Below are 26,501 nucleotides of genomic sequence, written 5' to 3'. Positions count from 1 at the left end.
CTGTACTATTGTTCTTGTTCTTTTTGATTTTTCCTTTTTGCTCCCCCTCTGATAAACTCTTGATTTGAAGGCTGCAAACTTCAATATTTAGGAATTAATATCCACTCATGCTCATTTATATGTATTGTAAGTATTTGAATGTAAAAATGTAACCTTCTTACTCCCAAATTAAAACTTACTATTGATTGGTATGTTTTTCTGCCTATTAGACACCATGCTAAAATGTGTGTTATGAACAGAATATGATCACTATGATTGTGTTTTAATACTACCACAAAAAAGGTGTCTTCGTGTACTGCATTTATTTAGTAAACTAACTTTTGCATTCTGAAGTAATGACTTAAAATAAAAGCAAATTTGGTGTCATAACTTAAATCATTAGCTGGAAAGCCAGGCCTCCTGCAGATGACAGTCACCTAGGTAAGATCAGAGAGAGTGGTATTTCCATAGTAGGGATGTAAAATCCCATTAAAATGGTTAACTGAATATAGGAAGGATGGGCAGGGGGGCCACTCCAATCCGGTTGAAGTACTCCCCTGCCTGAAGTTGGGCTGGAGTGGCGGCCTGCTGCAGGCAGGGGCTACCCTGGCCACTGCCCCTCTGTCTGCGGCAGGCCCCCACGGGACAGGAGAAGCAGGGGACTGGTTATCCAGTAAGCGTTATCCATTCAGGTTTATTGGTTAACCATTTAAACATTCACATCCCTACTCCATAGTATTTTATTTCTTTCGTATTTAAAAATATAAAACTCAGGACTTTTGTAGTACAGGTTGGACCCTTAGGATCTGACCGGTCCTGAATGAGGGGATTTGCCAGACCAGAGGAGGTCCTGCCCAACATGGCCCACGCTGCCCTGCTGCCCCCGGCTATGAATCTAGCCCAGCCCTGCTGTTGCCTGCCTAGCCATGGCTCTAGGCAGTATGCCGTGGCTGCGGAGGCTGAAGCTCCAGAGCCAGAGCCCTGCAGCTGTTGCTGCTGCCCCTGAGCTCTGCAGCCAGGACCAGCGCTCTACAGCTGCTACCGTCAGCCCTCAAGCTCCATGGCTGCTGCTGTAGGTCCCTACTACTGCCCAGCCACAGGGGCCAGAACTCCCTGCTGTGCCACCTGCTCCTTTGTGCCTCTTCCCCCCACTCAGGGCTCTCAGCTGAGTTGCCAGCCCCAGCTGCTGCTTCTGCCCTGTGACCCCGCCTTCCTATACCTAAGCTCTGTGATTCAGGAACATCCGTGGTCCTGCTGGACCGCGGATGTTGCCGGACCAGAGAGTCCAGTTAAGGGAGGTATAATCTGTACTTCTTATCTTCACAGTGCTTTGCAAACTGTAACCCTCACTAATGCCCTGACAAATTGATTGCCTTCAAATAAACTCCCCTCCACACTTTTGTTTTTAAGCATTTAGCAGCCATTCATGTTACAAGCAAGGCAGCTGACTAAGGAGTCAATCCTAATTCCTTGTTCATATAGTAAGAGCAGTTGAATATTGCTTCTGAACCAGTGAATATGTCCTACTGGTTTGGAGTAAAAACTTGTGTCTACTCCTTAATATGAAGTTAATAAAGTTGTATCTAATCCTGTAATTCCATTCATGTCTGTCTTCATTCTCCTGTGTGACCTATACGTGCAATTCTTTGAAAAGGTGCATACAAAGCTGCAGTTTTTTATTTACCTTCTTTCTGTTTACACCTTGTGTCATGCTTAAGGTAAGTAAAAATATCAGTAAAGGGAAGAATTCCCCTCTATCAAAATGTTTTCCAATACATGTGTGAAAATACTTATGAATCTTGACACTTGACACTTAAAAGTATAGCATTGATAAAACTTTTTTCCTCTCACTAGGCACAATATTTTGAAATGCGTCAGAATTATTCAGGAGCTTTAGAAACTGTGAACCATATAATAGCAAACTTCCCAGACTTTCTTCCTGCTTTCATAAAGAAAATGAAACTACACCTAGCCTTGCAGGACTGGGAGCAAGCAGTTGAAACAGCACAAAGGTTTGGTATACATATATAGATATGTTGTTGCTTTGTTTTAGTTGTTAATGTTAGGAAATGTGCTATTAAGTTTGCTCTTGTTTAAATATTTTAAAACAGTTGTGTATCAACCTATGGTCAGTATATAATGTGAGATAAGACTAGGTAAATTAACCCAAATCATGTTTAGGCAGGTATGTGCATGCTGTCCAAAATTTAGAAAGTTTCTGTAAATTTAAAATTCACTCGTTTTATTTCTATGGGAAATACTGCAATGCTTTATTAACTAATTGCTCACCTTTTTGTAGTAGATATGAAGTCTGTTAACATTCATTATGGAACTGTGATCACAACTCCATATTGAACTTTGTAATCCCAGTTATGATAGTGATCCCTCTGTAGGTTTAAAAAAAATCCTCATAGCTAAAACTTCCTTTACAATTTCAGCGTGTCATTGGTGGTTTCTTGCCCGAGAAAGTTGTGGCTAGGAGAGTTGTGAAGTAGTTCTGACAAGATTGTGTGGGGATTGTTTTAGAAATGTTTTTGAGTGTTGTGTGTGTGGTTTTTGTGTGCGTTTTTTTTTTTTTTTTTGTAACGTTACATATTAAAACTGGTTTATTTTAGGAACCCCAGATTAAACTAAATATTAAATACATATTTCACATTTGCAATAGCAGCCGTCTCCTCAGTTTCCAGCTGATGGCTATTACAATTGTATTAACTTTGACAAATTCTCAGAACACTAAATGTACAGTGTCTTTTTAAAAGTTCTACAACTAGTTCTCATATTCCTCACTCTCACTGTCATTTTGATTCATAGACTGAAACAGAAATATGAGTTATCCTGCTTTTTTCAATTCAAAGTCAGTTTCTTAGATTTGTCTGAATAATACCAAATTATTAAAACATACTCTCAGTGCCTGCAGAGGAAGCTACTGTGAAAAAAGTTGGCTTAGCAGCTGAAAGAACTCTGTTTCAAGGTGCCTGGCTAATCATTCCCATCAGTCTAGGGGAGTAACTTTGTTTAAAACATCATCAGTAAATATTTACTGATTATATGGTTTCACTCAAGAAATTTATTATGACCATGGCCAGTCCGGCTCTTACTACATTTAAACTGCAGAGCTGCAGTAGAGTTAGCTCCCGGACCCTGCATGAGCTGGGATTGAGCACTTCTCCCTTATCGACTACATCATTAGCGAATTACCTGCCTCCTAACATCCTTAAACTCTGCGTTTTCTTGCTCCCTGAAGTTGAATAGTCAGTAATGTTTCCAAATAAATTGGGAGCGCATCTTCAGCCCTTCCCCCGCCTTCCCTAAATGGCACTTGGATATGGGAGGCTCGGACCTGCAACAGTTCCAGAAGGGGCTGGCAGAGCGCCTTTAGCCAGCCTCTTTCTCCTGCCTAGTGATTGTCTCTCTTCTCTATTGTTTTATGAGACACAATCACATTCCAGGCACATTCCACTTTCCTGGGACAACCAAATCCCTACCTTGTTTTAAGTTATGAAAAGTGGAATCTGTATACCAAGTTTGGTGTTCCTATCTCCTACCATTTAGGAGGAGTTCTTGAACAAACAGACATGCAAACTCTTTCAAATATATACTAGAAGAAAATGAACATTCAGTGGCAACTGGCAACTTTAGATTTACTGAAGCCTTCTGTACTGTATACTTGAGTGATTAATTAGTTAACTAGATTTAGAATCTAACAAGCTGTAAGGATTAACTAAGCTAAAACTTCGAATGTAGCAAACAGTTTGTGCCTTTATTTGTTAAATCACATTTATACAGGCAGTTCCCGGGTTACGTACAAGATAGGGACTGTAGGTTTGTTCTTAAGTTGAATCTGTATGTAAGTCGGAACTGGCGTCCAGATTCAGCCGCTGCTGAAACTGACCGCCAGTTCTGACTTACATACAGATTCAACTTAAGAACCCCAAGCGTCCCCAAGTTAGCTGCTGCTGAAACTGATCAGCGGCTGATTCCAGGAAGCCCGGGGCAGAGCAACTCTGCCTCGAGCTTCCTGTAGTCAGCGCTGGTCAGTTTCAGCAGCGGCTGACTTGGGGACGCCTGGGGCAGAGCAGCTGGGGTGCTGCTGGGTTGGTCCAGTAGCGCCGCTCCTCGGCGCTACTGGACCAACCCGGCAGCACCCCAGCTGCTCTGCCCCAGGCGTCCCCAAGTCAGCCGCTGCTGAAACTGACCAGCAGCGGCTGAATCAGGACGCCTGGGGCAGAGCAGCTAGAGTGCTGCCGGGTTGGTCCAGTAGCGCCCAGAGCGGCGCTGCGGGACCAACCGGCAGCGCCCCAGCTGCTCTGCCCCAGGGTCCACAACAAAAGCCTGGTCTGCTGGGGGGGGGGGGCACACTAGCTGCGCCCCCCCCCCCCCCCCCAGCAGACCAGGGACACGGGGAGCAAAGCCAGAGCAAAGCCTCGGAAGCGTGGGAACCCGCCGCTGCTGTGGCTTTGCTCCCGGTGCCCCTGGTCTGCTGGGGTGGGGGGGCGCGCAGCTAGTGTGGTCCCCCCCCCCAGCAGACCAGGCTTTTGTTGTGGACCCTGGGGCAGAGCAAAGCCTCAGAAGCGCGGGACCCTGCCGCAGCTACGGCTTTGCTCCCGGTGCCCCTGGTCTGCTGGGGACCGTCTCCAGCAGACCAGGGGCACTGGGAGCAAAGCCGCAGCCGCGGCGCGGTCCCGCGCCTCTGAGGCTTTGCCAGAGCACCGGAAGCAGCTTTTCTCGCCCCGGAGGTCGAGGTGGCGGGATCGCTGCCTGCAAGCTCCGGGGCGAGAGAGCCCCGTTCGTAAGTGCGGCTCCGACGTAAGTCGGATCCGCGTAAGTCGGGGACTGCCTGTACTAAAAGGCATAAAGAGAGTTTTGAAAAATGATGCATTGCAAAGTGAATTATTTAAGTTACTATAAATTGATCCACATTGTTGTTCTTCCATAGCCACATCTTTATCTACATCATTTTCTCCCTGTAAGCAGTTTTCCTTATGATGTTTCATTCTTGCAACTAGACCCTGCATTTCCTCCTTACACGTGACACTATTTCCTTTTTTACCCAGGGAATGAATTTCTTCAAAATTCATTGAAGGTGGGTTTCTCTTACTCCCACAAGCCATAACAGTTTTTCTTTGGCAAAAGTATGGGGAAATACAGGAAGCTCTGTGTGTGCTGAATAATGTCGTTCCTGTTCCTTTCTAGTCCACTCCACTGTTCCTTTCTACTCTGCCTCTATCCTTTCCTATATATTTGTCTTTCTGTCTTAACTAACTCCTCTGCCATTTTTGGCCCACATCCATCATAACTTAAGCACAGAATAGAAACAGTTCAATCCAGGCTAGCGCTCTCTTTGCACATGTGACTTAAGTCTGCTGAGAAACGGAAATTGAAAGCCCAGAACTTTCAGGAAGCAAGAGCTGGTAGCTAGGCTGGACAGACTAAAGCTATTAATTCTTTTTTCTGAGACTGTAAGTGTAAGTGTAGCATGTTTGTGATGACATTTAATTGTAACTGTTATTTTTAAACAAATTTATTTTATTGATTAAAAATAAAAAATCTGTTTAAATTAAAAAAAAATTTAAATGATTGATTTTTATCCACCCTGGTATGCAGTTTGTTCAGACCTCAGCCAATAAAACTTTTAAATGCTTTATAAGATCAGCAATCAAGATTTCTGTGTGTGGCATTAATACACAGGCTCCTGTGATGATATATTATCGGAAACTGGATGATATGGCCCTATTGCAGATAAAGAGGAAATTCAGATAAAGGAATGCCTATTACTAGTTTTATGGCAAAAATCACTTACATTATTAAAATAACTGTTTTTCTTTCTTTAAAAGAATCTGTGAGGGTTCTAACCAAATTCTAAATTGAAGTTGTCTAAGTATAAAAAGTATCTTATCCAAAACTTGTCCTAAGTCAACTGATAAAAGGGACAGTATTGAGACAAAATATATACTAATGCATTTGTTTATATTATAACATAGTTCCAGCGTTAATGGTCTCATTTTTATTGGAATTTGTCAACTTGTTGCATTTGTAAGCCTGAACAAGTAAAGTTAAGGTCAATTCCTGTTTTGGTTTGATTCTCAAAACTCAGGAAGAGTGTTTTAATATCAATTGAGCTGTTTTCTGTTGGAATTAAAAAAAAATCTTTTCTCCTAAACTGCTTAGAAGCTGGTCTTTAAACAATAGAGATTTTGATTGAATTGGAGTAATCTGTGCTCCCTTAATGAATATGGCAGATCATAAAATAAACTGACTCTTGATTTTCTTCAGGCTGTTGAAGAAAGATACTCTTAATTTGGAAGCCATAAGAATGGAAGCTCTCAATTTTTTATGTAGGGAAGGTAACATACCTGAGGTGAGTCTTTTTGTAGCACTTTTTAAAAGCATTGAACAATTTGAATTATTAAAGCAGTCAGTATTTAAGGTCATTTTGTAGAGTACAGTAAATATTGGAGACGTTTAAGTATTTTATTAACGGAAAATGAAAAGTGATCGGATTTTGCTAGTAATTCTGTAACTTTATCATCTATTTTTTGATAGATGGCCCTGTTGTGCACGGCAATAATCTGCCAGTTAGGAGCCTGTGTTAGTCACTTTGCAAATGTGACTTGAGCTTCTAAGTCACTCTGATATACTTCAGGATGCATTCTGGACACTTGCGTCCCTTAACTGCTTTAACTGCTTGCTCCTGTCCATTCCATGTAAGATGTTTGTGTACGGCATTATCCTGCCAGCCAGGACTATTGTGATAGAAAGGATCAAGGAGCGATGAGCTCCATCATAGCACTGTACAGAGGAAAATGCTCCATTGTCCCACTGCAGGTGTCTCCAACCTGTCATTGGTCACTGCTTCCTTGTCATTGCTTGGGGGGGGGGGGGGAGTAGGTACTGAACCAGGATGATTTCTGAGCGAAGAATTCTCTTTGGAGTCTGAGAGGGGAGTTCTCAGCCCTGCTGAAGAGGTACCAGTACTGAACCCCAGCCATCACCTGGCCCCTAGGCTGTCAGTGGAAGTATTGGAATCTGTGTAGGTTTTCCCCAGTACTATCTCATCATTCCTATTTGGTAGTGTCTGAGAGGTACACTGCTGTTTTGTCCTGCCCGGCATAGGATCCTTACTCCAGTACAAAGTGGCCCCCATAGAAGTGGAGGAGGAAGAAACAGCAGCCCTTACTCTGTTGCTTGCCTTTTTTCATCATGCCCAGATAAGATAGTGGGAAGCCCTAGTAACCTGCTTCTGGCCTGTCAAGAGTCCCTGAAATGTGTCACCACAAACACAGGACTGGAATCTGAGGAGCTGAAGGAACCGTTGCGCAACTTAATTGGAGAGATCTGCTGCAGCCAGAGTATCAGAGTGGCCCTGCCAGTTAATGAACGTTGGAATCTGTGAGGCACTATTCTCTGCCCCATACTTCAAAAAAGGCGGAGAAGTAATACTGTGTACCGGCCAGTGTACTTTTACCTGTACTTTTACTATTACCTGTACTTTTCTCCCATTCAGAAACCCATTCACAAACTTTTGGCAGACTGGTAACATTGTATTTGCACGTTCATAATATGCAAATAAAATGTTACCAGTCTGCCAAAATATGTTCCCAGGCTCCCAGAGCCACAGCAAACAGCTGGCTTCAGCTGCGACAGCTGCCCACATGATAGGCAGCTGCTGAAGCTGGCTGTTCGTGGTGGCTCTGTGGACCGGGACTGGGGTATATATTTTGGCAGACTGATAACAATTTTGCATATTTGCATAGTCATTATTTACATAACAAAGATGTAAATATGCAAATAAAATTTTACTGGTCTACCAGAAGTTTGTGAATGGATTTGTGGGTCCATGGTATAAAAAAGGTTGAGGACCACTGCCTAATAAGGACAATAATAGCAGATTGAGTTTTCAAATGATACCTCCAAAATACTTTGTACAAAATTTAACTTTATAAAAATGGTGAACATGAGGTATCAGGGTGTTAGTCATATAGTTGTTTTTGAAAATTATTTTCCTGCATGTGCTTTATAGTTTGAGAACCATATATTATTCCAAATCTTCCAGTATAGAGGATGTTTTAACTATTCCTCCCAAAATCTTTTGTTCTTAAGGAAAAATTGTCTTGTAAATAAGATTGGTGTGATTTCTGGAGGAATATTTAAACAAAAAACTTGCCTTATTTTTTTTATATGTTTGAAAAATATGTTCAAGAAACTATAGTGATACTTCCTTTGTTTCCTGCAAATTTAATTTACTAGTTCTTGAAATAATCTGCCACTTAGGTGCAGAAATAAATGAGCTTTGGTTTGACAGTTCTGGAGAATTGTTCTTCTAACTTCTATATAAAAGTTATTCCCAACACTTGAAAATTTTTTTTTTCTTGGGTCGCATTATTAAGATATTTTTACATCATGCTACCAGAATTTATGATGATTCTTGAGGTATTGTGTGTTTCTTCTGTATTGATCCCTAGAAGATTTATCTGGCATTGCTCAGGTCCTTAACTCAAATAAGCTTTTTTTTTTTTTTTTTTTTTTTTTTTTTTATTTAAATTATTGTTCTAGGGTGGAACTGGGATTGAGGGGTTCAGTACACAGACTGCTCTGGGAAAAAGGATAACCCCAGCCCTCTGTAACTGCAGCAGCTTGGGGCCTAATGAGAAGTGCCTGTCCATGTCTGCTGCAGTGGGCACAACTGGGAAAGGGGTACACGCCCTCCTGCTAGAAGACAGACAGAAACACAGACAAATAGATACACAAGAAGACAAGCTCTCTGAAATGTATAGTAGATAGCTGTCCTTTTCTCCACACCTGGCCAAATGAGGTTATAGCTGTCCAGTTCCCATCTCTGGCCCCTTGCTCCCCTCACCTCCCTTTGTCATTCTCCAGTATAACTGTCCCTCCTGTCAGACTCCTCCCTTTGCATTTTGAGGAAACAGTCAGATTCCAGGCACCTCCCATTGTCCTGGCACAACCTTGTTTTAAGTTATGATAAGAGGAAGCTGCACACCAGATTTGGTGGTCCTAGTTATTACCATCTAGGAGGAGTTCTTGAACAAATGGACTTATAGACAGACAGGCACACACATGTAAATATACATTAAGATTGTATTTCATTCTCCTAGGCTGCAGCCAAACTGGGAGACCTAATTAATGCATTGGAGAAGTTGGAACCACATAATCCTCAACTATTTTGTAAAATGGCATTAGCTTTCAGCAGAACAGTGAGTATGCATTTCTTTTCTTAAACAAAATACAAATAATAACACTACATCCTGCTTCTGATTTTTAGTAATAGGTGTTAAGTGTCAATTAAAACTTCCCTTACGGAGACAAAGTGGGTTAATTTGTATAACTTGGTCTCTTTGTTTGAGAACTTAGCGTGTGGACTGAGGCTACATCTACACTACAGGATTTTTGCACAAAAACCCACAGAGCATCCACACCTCAAGTGCGTTTTTGCGCAAGAAAATTTACAGTACAACGGCAGAACACAGGGCTTTTTGTGGTGAAGGTATACCTCTTTCTTTGAGGAATAACTCCTTTTTGCACAAGAGTTCTTGCGCAAAATGGTGTTTGTGGATGCTCAACAGGGGTTTCTTGCACAAAAAAAGCCTGTCAGAAAAAGCACAGGTGCTCTGATGGCCATTCTGTTAATGGGTATGAGAGCTTTCTTGCGCAACAGCATCCATGCGGTGTGGATGCTCTCTTGCGCAGAAGCGCATCGCTTTTGAGATGTGCTTTTGTAGTGTGATCTCTTCCACAAAAAGCTTCTTGTGCAAAAAGTCTGCAGTGTAGACGTATCCTGAGAGAAGGTACTTGCCAGTCAGTTTTTCTGCTGTTAACATGAAGTCTCCTGCTTCTTTTTTTTTTTTTGGTAAAGCCATGAGCCATGGCAAGGCCATTGAAGTTGTATCCAGACTTAGAAGGATAGCATTGATGTGTATTGCATGTAGAAGGGAATGTATATAACAGTAAGGTCTAAATACATAATTTTTTAAACGAAAGCAAAAATTGTGCATGGTCACAGCAGTCACCTGGAGAAGTTTCTCACTTGCTATTGGAAAATAAATATTATTTACAAAGTTCTTGGTAAGCAGAAGAGTAGATGACAGTTAAAATGTTGTGTCCAGAAAAAATAACTAGTCTGACAAATTACCTAATCTCAGAAGTCTACCAAAGTGTGAAAAAATGCCTCAAGGGAAAGTATGAGCTTGATTTCATAAGATTACTCAAATGTGCACTTCACAAGCTATTTGTAAATTACTTGCTGTTGACCAGAACCTTTATAGTGCACATCTATTCCATTTAATTGTAAAAAGAAAAAAAAATGACAGTGGTGATAACTCTTTAAGCTCTTTGTTTCTTTACAAAATGTCTCCCAGAATAGTATATCAGTATTCTTACACGGACGCACAAATATTTGCAAATCAGTGCAGGATAACTTGGTCCTTATTAGATAGCTTAGTCATTGAGATGCTACCAGGATGGGTGGTGATATAAATTTGAAAATAGATTGGTCTTCAAGAGTTCCGTCACCCTTCAGTACCCAGAAGACACAACAAGATGATAATGGTATTTTACTTTTATGCATTGGCTAGTACTATATTATCCAGTCATGTTAGGAACTAGATAGTCATGTTTCTAGATATTATGCACAGGTACACATGGGCTACTTCTAGACTACATCCCTTTTTCGTAAAAGGGATGTAAATTAGACATATCACAATTGCTAATGAAGCAGGGATTTAAATCACCCCGCTTCATTAGCATAAAAATGGCTGCCGCTTTTTTTCCGCACGGAGCTTTGTCGGAAAAAAGCGCCAGTCTAGACGCTGATCTTGTGGAAAATAAAGCCTTTTCCGAAAGATCCCTTATCCCTTATTTCCTTCCGACAAAGCTCCGTGCGGAAAAAAAGCGGCAGCCATTTTTATGCTAATGAAGTGGGGGAGATTTAAATCCCCGCTTCATTAGCAATTGTGATATGTCTAATTTACATCCCTTTTACGAAAAAGAGATGTAGTCTGGACGTAGCTACAAGATATAAGTGATTACAGAAGATGTGGTGTTTTGTTCATTCATCTCTGAGATGAGTGAGGACTTGGTGCTGCTGTTTAACATGCAACTTCATTTAAAGGTTCATTATAACTTTTGAGTACTATTTTTCTTCAAAATGTGGTAAAACTGTTTAAGATTGAAAACTTTCATCTGTAAAACTCTTAACTTTAGTGTGGCCGGAACCAACTCATCCTTCAACAAACACAGATCTTAGTAGAAAGAGCATTTGACCTAGCATCCCACGATTCTGAAATTGCTACAGAACTTGGTTACCAGATGATTTTACAAGAGAGGGTGAAAGATGCTTTAAAATGGTACAAGACTGCAATGGTGCTTGATGAGACAAGTGTTTCTGCACTAACTGGTATGGCATGAGACTTTTTCTATTACTTACCGTTTTTTTCAATGACACAGATAACTTGAAAATAATTATTTGATTTGTTTTATTGACTGCTGTTGCATGTAATGCATAAGATTCCTATAATAGAAAGATGGACTTTTTCAGTTTATTTTCTCAGAGCATCTGCTAGCACTTTATTGCTGACTTCACTATTTTCTGCATGTGGGTATTCCTCGTTTGGCTAGGTCTTTCATTCCTCAAGACAAGAGCAAGACAGGTTTTTAAAAATAAAATATAAGTTTAAAAAACATAGTCGCAAGGTGGATTGATTTAAATCAATTTAAATTGATTTAAATCAATTTAAATCAGTTTAAATTGATTTAAATCAAATTTCCCACTGATACTTCTACACACATTCCTTAAACAATGGTGAAAACCTGATGTCTAAAATATGATAATTTACAGCTCAGTACAGCATTTCAGCAGCTTAGTGGAGTGTCCTTTTGTGTAAAAATTGTAGATAACTTGGTTTTTATTAATTTAGGAAATGGTACATATTGCTGTTTACTTGTGTCAAACTGCAGATGCAGCAGCAGTACATTAGGAATGGTAAGAACTAAATCACACACACAAACACAATCAAAGTTATATTTTATTTAACTAAGTCTTAAATGTTGCATAAATGTTTCCCATTTACAATTGCAGCAGTTGCCTGAGTTTCTGGCTGTTGGCCATCCTTAAACTTTCTTTTTATTTATTTTTTAATTTTCAAATGTTAACTCCAACAGACAAATCCTCAGAACACTAAATGTAGTGTCTTTAAAACTTCTACAACTAGTTCTCATCTTTTTCACTCCTGCTGTCATTTTGATTCATAGAGTGAAAAAGAATGCGAGTTTTCTTGCTTTTTCAACTCTTAGTCTGTTTCTTAGATTTGTGTGAATAATACCAAAGAATAATACCTAACAGTAATACCTCTGTGCCTCCAGAGGAAGCTACTGCTCTGAAAAGTTGTCTTAGCAACTGAAGGAACTCTGTTTCAAGTTGCCTGGCTGCTAAATGCCACCATTTCAGGGGAATGACTTTGTTCAAAACATCAGTAAGCATTTACTGATTAGAAGATTTGACCATATCCTTAACTCAAATAAGGTTTGTTTTTCTTCATTTAAATTACCCCAGAACAGTAAAGCTTAGGATTAGGGGTTCAGTGTGCAGGCTGCTGGGGGAGAGAGGACAACTGTAGACCTGTCTCACCACAGCAGCTTGGGGCCGGGTAAGAAGTTCCTGTCCATGGTCGCTGCAACTGCAGTGGATACAGCTGAGGAGGGGTACATGTCTCCCAGCTGTGAGACAAACAGACAAACTCATGAAATATATAGTACAAGGTGTGACAGGGTGAGGTCACAGAAGACCCCTGGGAGGCTTCCTGGAATGCTGACATCGCCAATGCCACTCACCTTCCCACTCTCCGGGGCTTCTCCATCAGATCAGGACATGAAGATTGATAGGTTACATGAAGCAATTTGCACAAAGCACCTTTGAGTTATGTATATTTATGTCCATAAGTCCATTTCATAAAATGGAGGGGTGAACTGTCATACAGGGGTCAGCATCCTATGGCTCTCGAGCCAAATATGGCTCAGTATGGAACCAGACATGGCACTCTTGTCATTCCCAAAATATATGTAACTTTAAAAATTAAAATTAATTCAAAATTTAAAAAATGTGTAATGACTCATGTCAAGATGGTCTTTTTTTTTTTTTTTTTTTTGTCTATTTCACTTTCAATCAAAGGTAAAAGTAAGGCAGTGAGCCTTGGTAGAGCTGGCTCTGCTCTGGCCAGAACTGGCTGGGACACTCTGCTCATTTAAAGGGACAGCTGAGGATGCACTTTAATAGGCGTCTGCACGCTCCCATCTAGGATAGTGAGAGAGGCTTGCAGTGGCAGATGCCTCCATCTGACCATGGTGGCCTGGCTCCAGCCCCCATCTGACTGCTGCAGTCTGTCCCCACATGCTGTGCTCCTGGCCATAGGTATCTGGTAGCCTGGGTGGGGGGAGGCTTTGCCTTCCCAAACCCCTAGACATTGCCCCACCCACACTCTGCGCTCAGAACACCTATTGTAGATGTTCTGAAGGTGGAGCTTTGCTGCCCCCCCAGTACCTGCCCTCCCTGTGCTCCTGACCAGGGAGGCTGGAGCCATGTGGCCCTTAACAGAGGGAATGTGGCTATAGGTGAGGTTGGGGACCTGCCTCCCCCAACTCTAGCTGCACCAACCAACCACCCATTATCCTGGGGCATTATCCTCCGACCACAGCAGCCAGGCCAACAAGGACCCATTTGGGGCATAGCCCCTATCTGGCTTCAGCATCCAGTCCCCGGCCCCAATCCTGGGGCAGGCCCCAGAGTCCAGCCCCCATCTGGCCATCAGAAGGGCTAGTGGTGGCCCTAATCCTGCTGCAGCACAAGTAGGAGGTGAGGCCATGATCCAGCTGCAGTGATCCAGGCCCATCCGCCACTGCTGCCTGGGTGCAGCAGCTTAGCCCTGGCCAGGTAAGGTCATCCAGCCGGAGCCCGACCCCACTTACTCTATTTCTCACCCCCAGCACCCTCCCTTGATTCCTGCACCTCCCATTCATCCCAGCCTCCGGCTCTGAGATTTTTTTTTTTTTTTTTAACTAACGTTACTCCAAAAAATGAGGAGTAACATTAGTTCGAACTAAGGGGTTTGGTTCAAACTACTGCATCCCGGAGCGCACTTTCGCTTTTAAATCAGCTATTGAACGGAGTAACGCGCGGCCGAGATTATTCTGATGAAGTGCAGGATCTTTAAATCCCCACTTCATTAGCAATTTCAGTCGCCTACATTTGCATCCCTAGCTCGGACTAGGGAGCAAGTGTAGATGTACCCTAATAGACTTATGGCATCACCATTATGGTTTGTGGCCATGATGTTCCAAAATAAGAGCGATGTATTATATTATATAAAATAAGAAAATTACACTCAACTGGCAAATCTAGATTTCTCTTGATGCATCTTTTGTATTGTATACTTAGGTGATATATTTTAAACCTAGTTAACTAGTTAAACAAGCCATAAGTATTAGCTAAGATAAACTTTTTTTTCCTAACAACATCCACCATAGCAAACAGCATGGGAATTTACTTTTCAAATCACACTTATACTAAAAGGCATAGAGAAAGTCTTGAAGAAGGATGAATTGCAAAATGAGTTATTTAAGTTATTAACCAATTGATCCACTCAGCCGTATTCACTAAGCCATCTTCATTCACAGTCGTCATCTCCCAATAAGCCATTTTTAATGTGGTGTTTCCTTCTTGCAACAAAGCCCCGCATTTTCTTCTTACGCTGCTTATACTTAATACTCCCCCTCCCCTTTTTTTTTTAAACCCTGTGAATGAATTTCTTCAAAATATTGCCAGACAGAAGGCCTCTTGCATGCAGAAGCCATGGCATTTTTTTTCAGCAAAAGTGCTGGGGAATATATGAAGCTCTGTGTGTGCTGAACGATGTCTTTCCTTTTTCTTTCCAGTTCTCTCCACTCTTCCTTTCTATACTGCCTTTATCTTTTCCTAAATATTGTCTGTTTCTTAGACAGTGTCTTCACTAATGCCTCTGCATGCTTGGCCAATGTCCACCACCACATAAAACTAATCCTGTCTAGCCTGTCTTTCTTTTCACATCTTATTTTTTAGACTGCTGAAACAGAAAATGAAAGCCTAGAACTTTCAAGAAGGAAGAGCTAGTAGTCAGGCTGGATAGACAAAAGCCATTAATTCATTAATGAGACTGTAAATGTAAGTGTAGAATGTTTGTGATTAAATGTAATTGTAACTGTTTATTTTAAATGAAAAAATTAGTGTTTTATTTCTGATTTAAAAAAATTTAAAAATCCAATGTAAATACAAAAGTAATTTGATTTTTAAATTTGTTTTTATCCACCTTGCAAAGCAGTGCAGGTTGAACCTCCCTGGTCTGGCATCCTCGGGAGCTAACTAGTCCTGGAGGACTGATTTTGCTGGACTGGGGAGGTCAGATCTGCACAGCTGCTTCTCCTCTCCCCACACAGTGTAAATAACTGTTATTTGGGGGTATTAATCAACAAAACTGATTTTATTGAGTATAAAAGGCAGAATTTAAGTGGTCATAAGAGATAGCAGACAGAACAAAGTAGGATATAAAACATGCAAGCTAAGCTTACTACATTAAAAAGACTAGTTGAATGTAATATCTCAAAGTTCTTAGGATTTCTACTCAAAGTACAGAGCCATCCCATCCATAGGATGGCTTGGAGCAACCATACTAGGCCTTGCACTTTGGAGGGTCCAGGGGTCTAATGGGGATGTGGAGTCAGCAGCAGGCATCAGGCCCACCTTCACACTCACTACTGGTGGGGGGGAAGCAGAGTGATGCGGCTGGGAGCCAGCAGAGTGGTGTGGGGCTGGGTTGCTCTGCTTCTGGGTTGCTGCTCTCTGTTGCTGGTGAGTACAAGGGTGGGCCCAATCCCTGCTGCGAGAGCCAGGTTCCCCATTAATCCCTTGGGCTTTATTGCTCAGGAGAAGAACTTGGGGAAAGGGGTAGAATGGGTATGTGAAGGGGGTGGAGCAGGGGTGGGAAGAGGCGGGGTGCAGACCTAGGGCAGAGGGCCCTCCCCCCTACCCACAGTCCCCCCTACCCACAGGGATGGCCCTGTCAATGTAGGAATAAAGGGATACCATCAAAGATGAAATATTTATCCTAATTTAAAAGAGTTTAGAGTACTTTAGTCTTGGAAATATGTATCCCTGATAAAAATCCTATTTTTTTAAGAAAATAAAAACCAGTCAGTGATAGTTACTTGGTTATCTTTATCACGCATTTTGTACCATTTTCCTACCACGCCTCTTTGCTTTATTGTGTGCAGGCAGGATACTGAAACTTCAGTGAGCAGATTGCTACTGAGAAAATAAGCTTGTGTCCTTCTCTCCTCCCCGACCCCCTCTATCACCGATGTATGCAGAGACTTGAAAGGTGTTTACTTTCTTAGGCTACAAAGTTCTATCAGAAAAAGATACGCAAATCACAGCTCACAATTTGAATATCTTTTTCTGCTTTTCTAAGTCGGCCCGTATACACAGGGCCAAATGTCAGGAGAAAAGCCTCTTTCGGAACATCTCTTCTTCCTTTTTACTGTCCCATTCTTTCATTCAAGAACGAGGAGAAATCAAACAGTAACACATCAAACATGTTTGAGTCCTCCTTTCTGTGAATGAAATGTTGATAGGTCTCCCTTAATTCTAAAAAGAGTTTTAAAAAAAAAAAGTGTGTGTGTGCAGGTGAGATTTGCTTTTCTTTTTTTCTCCAAACATTAAAAATGTAGATACCTTCCAGGATGGAAGGTTGATGACTAGAGAATTAAGATAAATGATAATAAAATATAGTCTTCAATTATTCTTCATTTAAGGTAGGGAAGCACTCAAAGTAAATATATTATACCTCCAACAAAACCAGTACAAGTCAGACTTTACATCGCTGTTTCTAAAAAAGCAGAAAAACACTAAAGGCTCGTCTACACTGGCCCCTTTTCCGAAAGGGGCATGGTAATTTCAGAGATCGTAATAGGGAAATCCGCGGGGGATTTAAATAAAAATGTCCACCGCTTTTTTCCGGCTTTTAGAAAAGCCGGAAAAGAGCGTCTACACTGGCCCCTTTGAAGTAGGAATAAGATCCTCCGGAAAAGGGCGCTTTTTCTGGAGGATCGGGGCCAATGTAGACGCTCTTTTCCGGCTTTTCTAAAAGCCGGAAAAAAGCGGCGGACATTTTTATTTAAATGCCGCGGGGGATTTAAATCCCCCGCGGATTTCCCTATTACGATCTCTGAAATTACCATGCCCCTTTCGGAAAAGGGGTCAGTGTAGACGTAGCCTAAGGGTATGTCTAGACTGCAGAGTTTTTCCGGGGTACCAGAGGTATCCCGGGTAAGCTCTGCCACATCCAAAGAACTTTCTCTTGTTCTTATGTCCTCTTACTAAACATCAATACTAATTCATTATATCCAAATGTCTGCTTTTAGAAATGTGATTATGAGTAGGCTTTTGATTCACCAGTCTGCCTACTTATAATCATATTTCTAAAAGCAGGCTTGTTTGTGGTCTACTATCATCCATAGATCTCTTTCCACAGTACTCCTTCCTAGGTAGTCATTTCCTATTTTGTATGTGTGCAAGTAATTGTTCCTTTCTAAATGGAGTACTTTGCACCTGTCCTAATTTAATTTGATTTTGTTTACCTGAAATCCTTTTTCTAGTTTGTCTAAATCATTTTAAATTAAAATCCTATACTCCAAAGCACTTGGAATCCCTCCTAGCCTGGTATCATCTGCAAACTTTAGAAGCATACTCTCTATGTAATCATCTAAAACATTGAAAAGATATTGAACAGAACCCATCCCGAAACTGATCCCTGAAGAATTGCAGTCGTTATGCCCTCCAGCATGACTAGACCATTGATAACTACTCTCTGGGACCTGGTATCCTACCAGTTATACTTCCACCTGATAGTAGCTCCATCTAGGTTGTATTTTCCTAGTTTGTTAATGAGAATGTTATGTGAGATTGCAAAAGCGGCGAGGAGTCCTGTGGCACCTTATAGATTAACTGAAGTGTAGGAACATAAGCTTTCGTGGGCAAAGACCCACTTCGTCAGATGCTTGTGAGATTGTATCAAATGCGTTATTAAAATCTAGATATACCACATCTACTGCTTCCCCCTTATCCACAAGTCTTGTTATCCTGACAGAGAAATCTATCACGTTGGTTTGATATGATTTTTTTTTTCTCGACAAACTATGGTGACTGTTACTTATCACCTTAGTATCTTCTAAAAGTTTGTAAATTAATTCCTTGCTTATTTGCTCCAGTATCTTTCCTACTACAGAAGGTAAGCTGACTGATCTATAATTCCATGAGTTATTTCCCTTTTTATAGATGGGCACTATATTTGCCCTTTTCTAGTGTCCTGGAATCTCTTCTTTAGACCATGACTTTTCAAAGATGGCTAATGGCGCCGATATTTCATCAGACTCTGGTGACTTGAGAATATCTAACTTGTCTAATTAATCCTCAACTTTTTTTCGATTTAACCTTCTACACCTACTCCATTTTCACTGGCATTCACTATGTTAGACAACCAATAACCATCAACCTTCTTGGTCATTAAGCAATTCTGTCATTTCAAAATTTTCCATTATTGTTCTCTGCTGTTCATTTAGTAATGGGCCTACCCTGTCCTTTGTCTTCCCCTTGCTAATATATTTGTAGAATGTTTTCCTGTTACCTTTTGTATTTCTAGCTAGTTCGAGCTCATTTTGTGCCTTTGCCTTACTAAGTTTTCCCCTACATACCTGTGTAGTACAGTGAAGACTCGGTTATCTGACCTAAATGGGACCGGAGGACGGTCGGATAACCAGAAATGTCGAATAATAGGGATGGCGCTGGCTCGTGGTGGGGCGGGGGTCCAGGTCGCTCTGGCTGAGGGGCGGGAGAAGCAATGGCAGCAGCAGTGGCGGCTGCTGGTGGGGGGGACCTCCCAGGTGGGCTCTGCTCTTTGTCTCGGTGGCAGTTGGCGCGTGCGCTGCCTCCTCCCCGGCGGATTCCGGATGCTGCGTCTTCGTGAGGGGCCGTGTCCTCCCCCTTCCTCTTCTTCTCTCCTCCCCTGGGCCGCCCGGACGTGCCCAAGGCCCTGGAGCTCCTGTCTCTCCTCAGCCCGGTGGTAGCAGTGAGACTCTATTGTATATTCGTATTTATCTTTTGTAATTTTACCTATTTTTCACGTTTTATTGGACTTCTTATTGATATTTAGATCATTCACGATCTCTTGGTTAAGCCAAGGTGGTCTCTTGCCATACTTGCTATCTTTCATATGCAGTGGATTAATTTGCTCTTGTGCCCCTAATAATGTCTGTATGAAAAACTGCCAACTGTCTTCAGTTGTTTTTCCTCTTAGATTTGCTTCCCAGGAGACCTTATCCTACCAACACCCTGGGTTTGCTAATGTCTGCCTTCTAAAATCCATTGTCTTTATTTTACTGTCCTCCTTCCTACTGTTGCTTAGAATCATGAACACTATAATTTCATGATTTTTCACTCAAAGCTGCCTTTTGCTTGCAAATTCTCAACCAGTTCCTTCCTATTTGTTAAATCAAATGTAGAACAGTCGTCTCTGTAGTAGCTTTTTTTCACCTTTTTGCGACCACTTGCGCCACAGAGATCCCTCTCAAACTGTCACTTGATGGGCTGATCATACTGCTGAAACTGCCTACTTGTCCTCTGGGATGCCCATTCTGTCCTGCTGAGCCAGAAGTTCTGGTCTACCTCAGCAAAGGCACAGAGTTGGGATGCTTACCCACAGCAGAGCAACACAGACATTTAGAACAGCTCAGCTCTGGGAAGGGTCAGTCATATGGACTTGACACAGCACTCAGACCCACAGCTCCAATGCAGTCAAAACCCAAGGATGCTAGACTAGAAAGGTTCAACCTTTAGGACCAACCATTTTCCAGGCTTACAGGAAAAACATGACTATTCATAGATCATTGTCTTGAGTACTGGACCATTAAATTCATTGAGTACTGCTAATGGCCTTTACTAGCACATCTAGATATCTAAATGGGTTATTCTTCATATTTCTAACTTTAAATATAGGAATGATAGATGCACTCAAATATAATATACACATTCTGGGGATTACAAGATCTTCAATGACCGATTATATGACCCGTTTTTCATAAAGCATATTCATGTTATGCATGTTATATTCAAAAACATATTTCCATAAAAATATGGGTGTGCCATGTCACACTTCTAAAATAAATTGTCTGAAATACATTCCAAGAACTTTATGGATAATCTGTGACCTGTTGTGTTGTTTTTTCCCAAGATATGTCTGAACAGTTGAAGTCCCCCATCTCCACCAAGTCCTGGGCTTTGGATGTTATTTTTAATTATTTAGAAAAAAGCCTCATCCACCTCTTCTCCCTGGTTAGGTAGTCTACAGTAGACCCCTACAGTGATATCACCCTTGTTTTTTCATCTCTTTTATCTTTACCCAGATACTCTCAACAAGTCTGTGTTCCTATTTTCATTGCAATCTCAGTCCAAGAATATATATTTATTATATATAAGGCAATCCGTCCTCCCTTTTTTCTCTGCCTGTCTCCTGAGTAGGCTGTACCCATTTATACCAATATTCCAGTCATTCATGTTATTATTCATGAAGCTTTTGTATACCAATTAAGTCTTAGCTGTGTTTGTTTACTAGCATTAGAAGTTCTTCCTACTTATTCCCCATTTTTCTCGCTTTAGTATACAGGCAACTAAGATACTGGTTTGATTTCTCTGTCCCTTCCCTCTTTTCTCTCTTGTCTCTCCTTTGTTCCTTTTATTACAGCCCATGCTTCCCCAAGTTCTGACCCTTCTTCCAGCTCTCAATGGTTTTTTAATTACCTGTAGGGTTTGGTCACCTGTCCCCATTGAACCTGGTATTTGATTTAACACTCATTAGTAAGTTGCACATGACAAATCACGATTAATACCAAGACTTTCACCCAAACACTTTAAGCCACATTGTCAAATGTCCCTTGAATTACTTTTGAAATCAACAAATATAGCTTAACAAAACAATTTAGGTGTTATCCTAAACAAAGGTTAAAGCATGTGATGTTGGGGAAAAAGGGGGAGAGAACTTTTATGAAGGAAGGACATAGCTGTAGAAAATAATGTATAATCTAGATAATCCCTGAACCATTGTTCTTGTTTTTTCTCATCACCCTGTTAACAAAAGGCTGAGGAGTTGGTAGTCCAGAAGTAAAGATAACTTGATATATGGGGAATGGAAAGGGAGCCTTTAGAAAGCTTAAGTGTTTAGCTACCGTAAAACTGAACTGAAGTTAAATGTTTACTGTTGCAGGAATTATCAGATGTCAGATAACTGAAGGGCAGTTGGAAGATGCAGATCAGCAGTTGGAATTCCTTAATGAAATTCAGCAATCCATTGGGAAATCTGGGGTAAATGGCTACTTTTGCTAAAGTGTTTTGACTCTTATTTGAAGTTGTGGTGCTGTTGAAATGACTAAAGTTTAATATGTTTATTTTTCTGTAGCCTTGTCTATGGCCTTGTGTGCACTATGAGATAAGGTCAAATTTTTAAGGTCAAAAGCGGCCATCGACGGGACCGGAGTGTGGGGCGCCTTCACCCCGTCACAGGAACATAAAACCTAATCTTTTAGCATAAAAGAACATGTGTCCAAGACAATTGGCATGTGTTATGTACAAGACCACAGTTATGCTTTTAAGTGGCCACTATGCAACTGGTGCACCACAGAGCTTTTCAGGGAGTAGCCGGACTTGGTTTGATGGCAGGCATGGTAAGGGCTAGGTTGAGGCTCGCTCTTTTGCTTCCATTTTGAAAGAATGTGTGACACAGTGCTTGCAAACAGCAGCGCCCGTGACTAGGCAAGCATCTGTTTGCGAAGGGGGACCTTGGTGGAGTGGCAGCAGGGCAGAAGCAGCCACAGTGACCCTCTTGTTTGCTTCCATTGCATGAGGTGCGGGTTTACCGTCAAGCACAGTTAATGCAGGGGGAACCTCATTAAGAGCAACTAGCATGACTGTCCTGTCACAGTCTGCCCTTTCACAAACTGGAGGGTCACCGTGCACCCCCCCCCCCCATTTGCTAGGAGAGTGCAACTTCCCTTTCCCACAGGAACCTCTGGGCTAGAGAGGGTCTGGGTGTGACAGAAGGTCAGGGACTCACATGGATATAGAGGAGCCTGTGGGCGGGTGAGGGTAAGAGTCAGGGCATGGCGACAAGGCAGGAACTCAAACTATGCTTTGTTGGGGATGAGCAAATGGAGGTGTGCTGACAGTGGTATCAAATTACATATCTAACTTCCTCTATTTCATCCAGGTTGCCATGTGTGATATCAGTCTCCTCCAAATCATATTGAATGATAGGGAGTGGATGCTGACTGACTGTAACCATAATCCTGGACCTTGTGTTGCAATGCTTTGCACTACAATGATGGCAGACCACTCAATGCTGGTTTGGCTTGGAAAGGTGTTTTACTATGGAAGTTGGAATAAGGCAGGCCTCCCCAGAAACCTTGTGAGAAGAATGAAAGAGTACTTCTATAAGAGCTTTATGGAGATGTAAAAGGAGGATTCCTGCTCTGCGTCCAGACACATTATCAAATTGTTCTGGGGAGTCTCATCTGTGTAGGCAGTGTGACCACCACAGATCACCCTTAATTGCCTTTACCCACTTGTAGCATGATTGACAATGTGGACTCACCACAGTTGTCCTCCCCACCCTCAGGGCCCAGCAGCAATATGTCCTGGGAGGAGGTGATCGGCTCCAAAGTTATAAAAAGGTCCTGGATGTCAGTGAGGCTGGATACTCTGCTCACCTGCTGACCATTTCCTCTTCATTCTCATCCACAATGTCCTTCCAGCTTTTGCCTAAGACTGTTGCCTGAAGCGTGTCTTGGGAGGAATACACAAACTGGGTTGAAATGCTGGTCAGGTCCCCGCTCACCCTCAAAATCCCATGCAGCTGCTCATAGAAGCGGCATGTTTGTGGCGATACTCTGAACATCCATCTGCCTCCTTTGTCTTCTGGTACACCAGCCTGAGCTCCTTTATTTTGATGAAGTGCTGCTGTGCATCCCTGGTGTATCCTTTTTCCAACATGCCCCGTGCAATCTTGGCATAGATTTCTTTTGCTGCTTTATATTTCTGGCTGAACTGATTCCTCTCCCTACACAGCAGTGAGGTCCAGGATCTCCTGCTGGAGCTCATTTGTGATCCTGGGCATTCATGGTCAGTTGTCTACTGGCCACACAAGAAATTAAATTTAAATTTTTCCAGGGCTTTTCCTGAGCACCTGCAGAGTAGCAGAGCTGAAATTCCTGGCCAGAGCAGTCACAGTGGGTATGTCTACACTAACCTCCTAGTTCAAACTAGGGTGGCTAATGTAGGCATTTGAACTTGCAAATGAAGCCCGGGATTTAAATATCCCGGGCTTCATTTGAATGTTCCCGAGTGGGCGCCATTTTTAAATCCCCTTAGTTTGAACTGACTGCCCGCGGCTACACGCGGCAGTCAGAAGTTAATCCAAACTAAGTCCTTAGTTCGGATTAACTGTTACTCCTCCTGCAATGGGTAACTGCCATGTGTAGCCACGGGCAGTCAGTTCGAACTAAGGGGACTTAAAAATGGCGCCCGCCTAGAAACATGCAAATGAAGCCCGGGATATTTAAATCCCGGGCTTCATTTGCAAGTTCGAATACCTACATTAGCCACCCTAGTTCTAACTAGGAGTCTAGTGTAGACATACCCAGTGGGACATAGTGGAACACCTCGCGGAGACCAAAAACTTTGGGTTGCATCTGCACTTCCATGAAGTTGATCATTCAAGGTCAAATTTACCAGAACACCTCCTTGAAAAGCAGGAGTACCAGAATTGAATTTAATTGCCCTCAAAGTTGGTGGAAAGGCCTTGGTGATATGGTCTCATTGTTTTGAAAATCAACCTAATATGACTAAGTTCGACCGAAACCAGGGCTCTGTGCAGGATGCTTTACTCTCCATTTTGGTCAAAATGAGTGTTGGCCTGCAAGAGGAGGGCTATTTTTTTGTGTGTGTGTGGATTAAATGGTGAAAACGAGATATCTTTTTAAATGATGGTGTTGACATTAATAAATATCTTATGTGCCTAGAATGGCTTATAATTGCACCATATAGATTGCTATACAATGCATTTCTTTTTCAATTTGTATAGACACCTAACAATGATCATTCTTAAAATTTTCTACTGCGTCATATAATTGTTATAGTTTTACCAAGTATAACTTTTGCTGAAGTTATTGCATCTAGTTATTGTCTTGAAAATGGTAAAGTTTTCTGTGTACTAGATACTTTTAAAAAAACTTTAATCTTATATATAGTTGGAGTTAAAAACTTTTTTGTTTTGTTTTTTGTAGGAGCTATCTTTCTTGCGTGCACTTTTAGCTATGAAGAAACATCAGAAACAGGAAGAGGTTATTCATTTGTTGAATGATGTTCTGGAAACTCACTTTTCATCTTTGCATGGCTTACCTCTTGGTGTACAGTACTTTGAAAAACTGAACCCTGATTTCTTATTAGAAATTGTTAGAGAATATCTTAATTTTTGCCCAACACAGGTTAGTAGTATTAGATCTTTCTCTGAAAACTAGAATTTCTCCAAGGAGTCCATTGTTTAATATTTAATAGCTAAAAATAAAAGGGTATTTATGAGAAGAATCACCAGAAGTATATTTATTAGGGCTGTTGATTTAAAAATTAATCATGATCACATTTTTACAGTATAATATTTATTTAAATATTTTTGGACTTTTTTATAGTTTTAAATATATTGATTTCAGTTAGAATACAATGTGTACAGTCCTCACTTTATTTTTTATTACAAATATTTATACTGTAAAAAAACAAAATAAATACTTTTGATTAACCTAATACAAATACTGTAGTGTAATCGCTTTAACATGAAAGTTGAATTGACATGTGTAAAATTATCTACAAAAAAACTGCATGCAAAAGTAAGTGTAACACTTTAGTGCCTACATGTCCATTCAGTCCTACTAATTCAGCCAGTTGCTTGAAAACAAGTTTGTTTACAGTTGCATAAGATAATGCTGCTTGCTTTTTCTTTCCAATGTCACCTGAAAATAAGAACTGGTGTTTGTCTGCCACTTTTATAGGGAGAATCACAAGATATTTATGTGCCAGATGTACTGGAGATTCATATGGCACTTCATGCTTCAACCACTGTTCCAGAAGATATGTGGATAGGCGGATTATGGGTGGTGGTTGATAACGATCAAAAGCAGCATGGACCAATAAATGTTCATTTTTGTTATCCAAGTCCGATACCACTAGCAGGACAGAAGAAAGTTGACTTTATTTTTGGTGGTTTGGGTTCTGTCATGTCCGAATTGGAGTGTTGCTCTTTTAATACTTCTGAAAGCATGCTCTGTACTTCATCTGTCTCAGATTGTGGAAGGCACTTCAGATTCTTAAACCTTGGGTTGAGTGCTGCAGGTATTTTTAATTATCTCAGATTGTTACCTCCTTTGCATTTTGTCAATTCTGCAGTGAATGTGTTCTTAAATGAACGTGTGCTAGTTCATCAACCAAGACTACTAGGCTACGTCTACATTGGCCCCTTCTCCGGAAGAGGCATGTTAATTTCCAACTTCAGAATAGGGAAATCCGCGGGGGATTTAAATATCCCCCGCGGGATTTAAATAAACATGGCCGCCGCTTTTTTTCCGGCTTGGGGAAAAGCCGGAAAAAAGCGTCTAGACTGGCGCGATCCTCCGGAATAAAGCCCTTTTCCGGAGGATCTCTTATTCCTACTTCGAAGCTTCCTTATTCTGAAGTTGGAAATTAACATGCCTCTTCCGGAGAAGGGGCCAATGTAGACGTAGCCCTATAGCATGAAACATATGGCAGAATGTGGGTAAAACAGAGCAGGAGGCATACAGTTCTACCCGAAGGAATTCAATGACAAATGTAATTAACGCATTTTTTTTTTAGCATATTTCATCAGCATGAAAGCCTATCTTCTGCAATGGTGGCCAAAGCATGAAGCAGCATGTGAATATTTTGCATATCTGACAAGTATATATCTTGTAATACTGGCTAAAAACGTATCATGTGAATGCCTTTTCTTAGTCTCTGGTGATATTGTAAATAAGAAGTGGGCAGTATTGTCACTCATAAATGTAAACAACCTTGTTTGTCTTAGTGATTGTCTGAAGAAGAAGTAGGAATGAGTGGACTAGAAGGCTTTAAAGATTTACAATTGTTTTCTTTTTGAGTACAGTTTTGTAATAAAATCTACATTTGTAAGATTCTCTTTTATGATGACGAGATTGCATAACAGCAGTGGTCACCAACCAGTAGATTGGAATCTATTGGTAGATCTTGGAGCCTCTGACAGGTGATCCTGACTGGTTTGACCAGGAAGCTATCAAGCGCTGGCATTTCAGTTGCCCCTCCATCCACTGTCATACTGCTCCTGCCCTCTGCCTTG

The 26,501-nt window shown here is 41.3% G+C and overlaps 1 protein-coding gene across 4 annotated transcripts in view; it reads left to right on the top strand.

Annotated features, from left to right (window-relative positions):
* TTC21B (tetratricopeptide repeat domain 21B) overlaps nt 1-26,501 on the top strand; it is a 133,186-nt gene that overhangs the window by 14,019 nt on the left and 92,666 nt on the right. For all 4 annotated transcript variants that reach the window (XM_006124791.5, XM_075933527.2, XM_075933528.2 and 1 more), the window contains 6 exons: nt 1,834-1,991; nt 6,253-6,337; nt 9,093-9,191; nt 11,197-11,389; nt 21,333-21,430; nt 24,406-24,606. In XM_006124791.5, coding sequence (XP_006124853.2) covers nt 1,834-1,991; nt 6,253-6,337; nt 9,093-9,191; nt 11,197-11,389; nt 21,333-21,430; nt 24,406-24,606 — 834 coding nt within the window. The remainder of the gene's footprint in view (nt 1-1,833; nt 1,992-6,252; nt 6,338-9,092; nt 9,192-11,196; nt 11,390-21,332; nt 21,431-24,405; nt 24,607-26,501) is intronic.

The sequence above is a fragment of the Pelodiscus sinensis genome, chromosome 7 (assembly GCF_052426305.1).
Source record: "Pelodiscus sinensis isolate ZL-2025 chromosome 7, ASM5242630v1, whole genome shotgun sequence".
NCBI lineage: Eukaryota > Metazoa > Chordata > Testudines > Trionychidae > Pelodiscus > Pelodiscus sinensis.
Note: the sequence above shows the minus strand (reverse complement) of the source record. Positions and strands in the feature narration are given on the sequence as shown.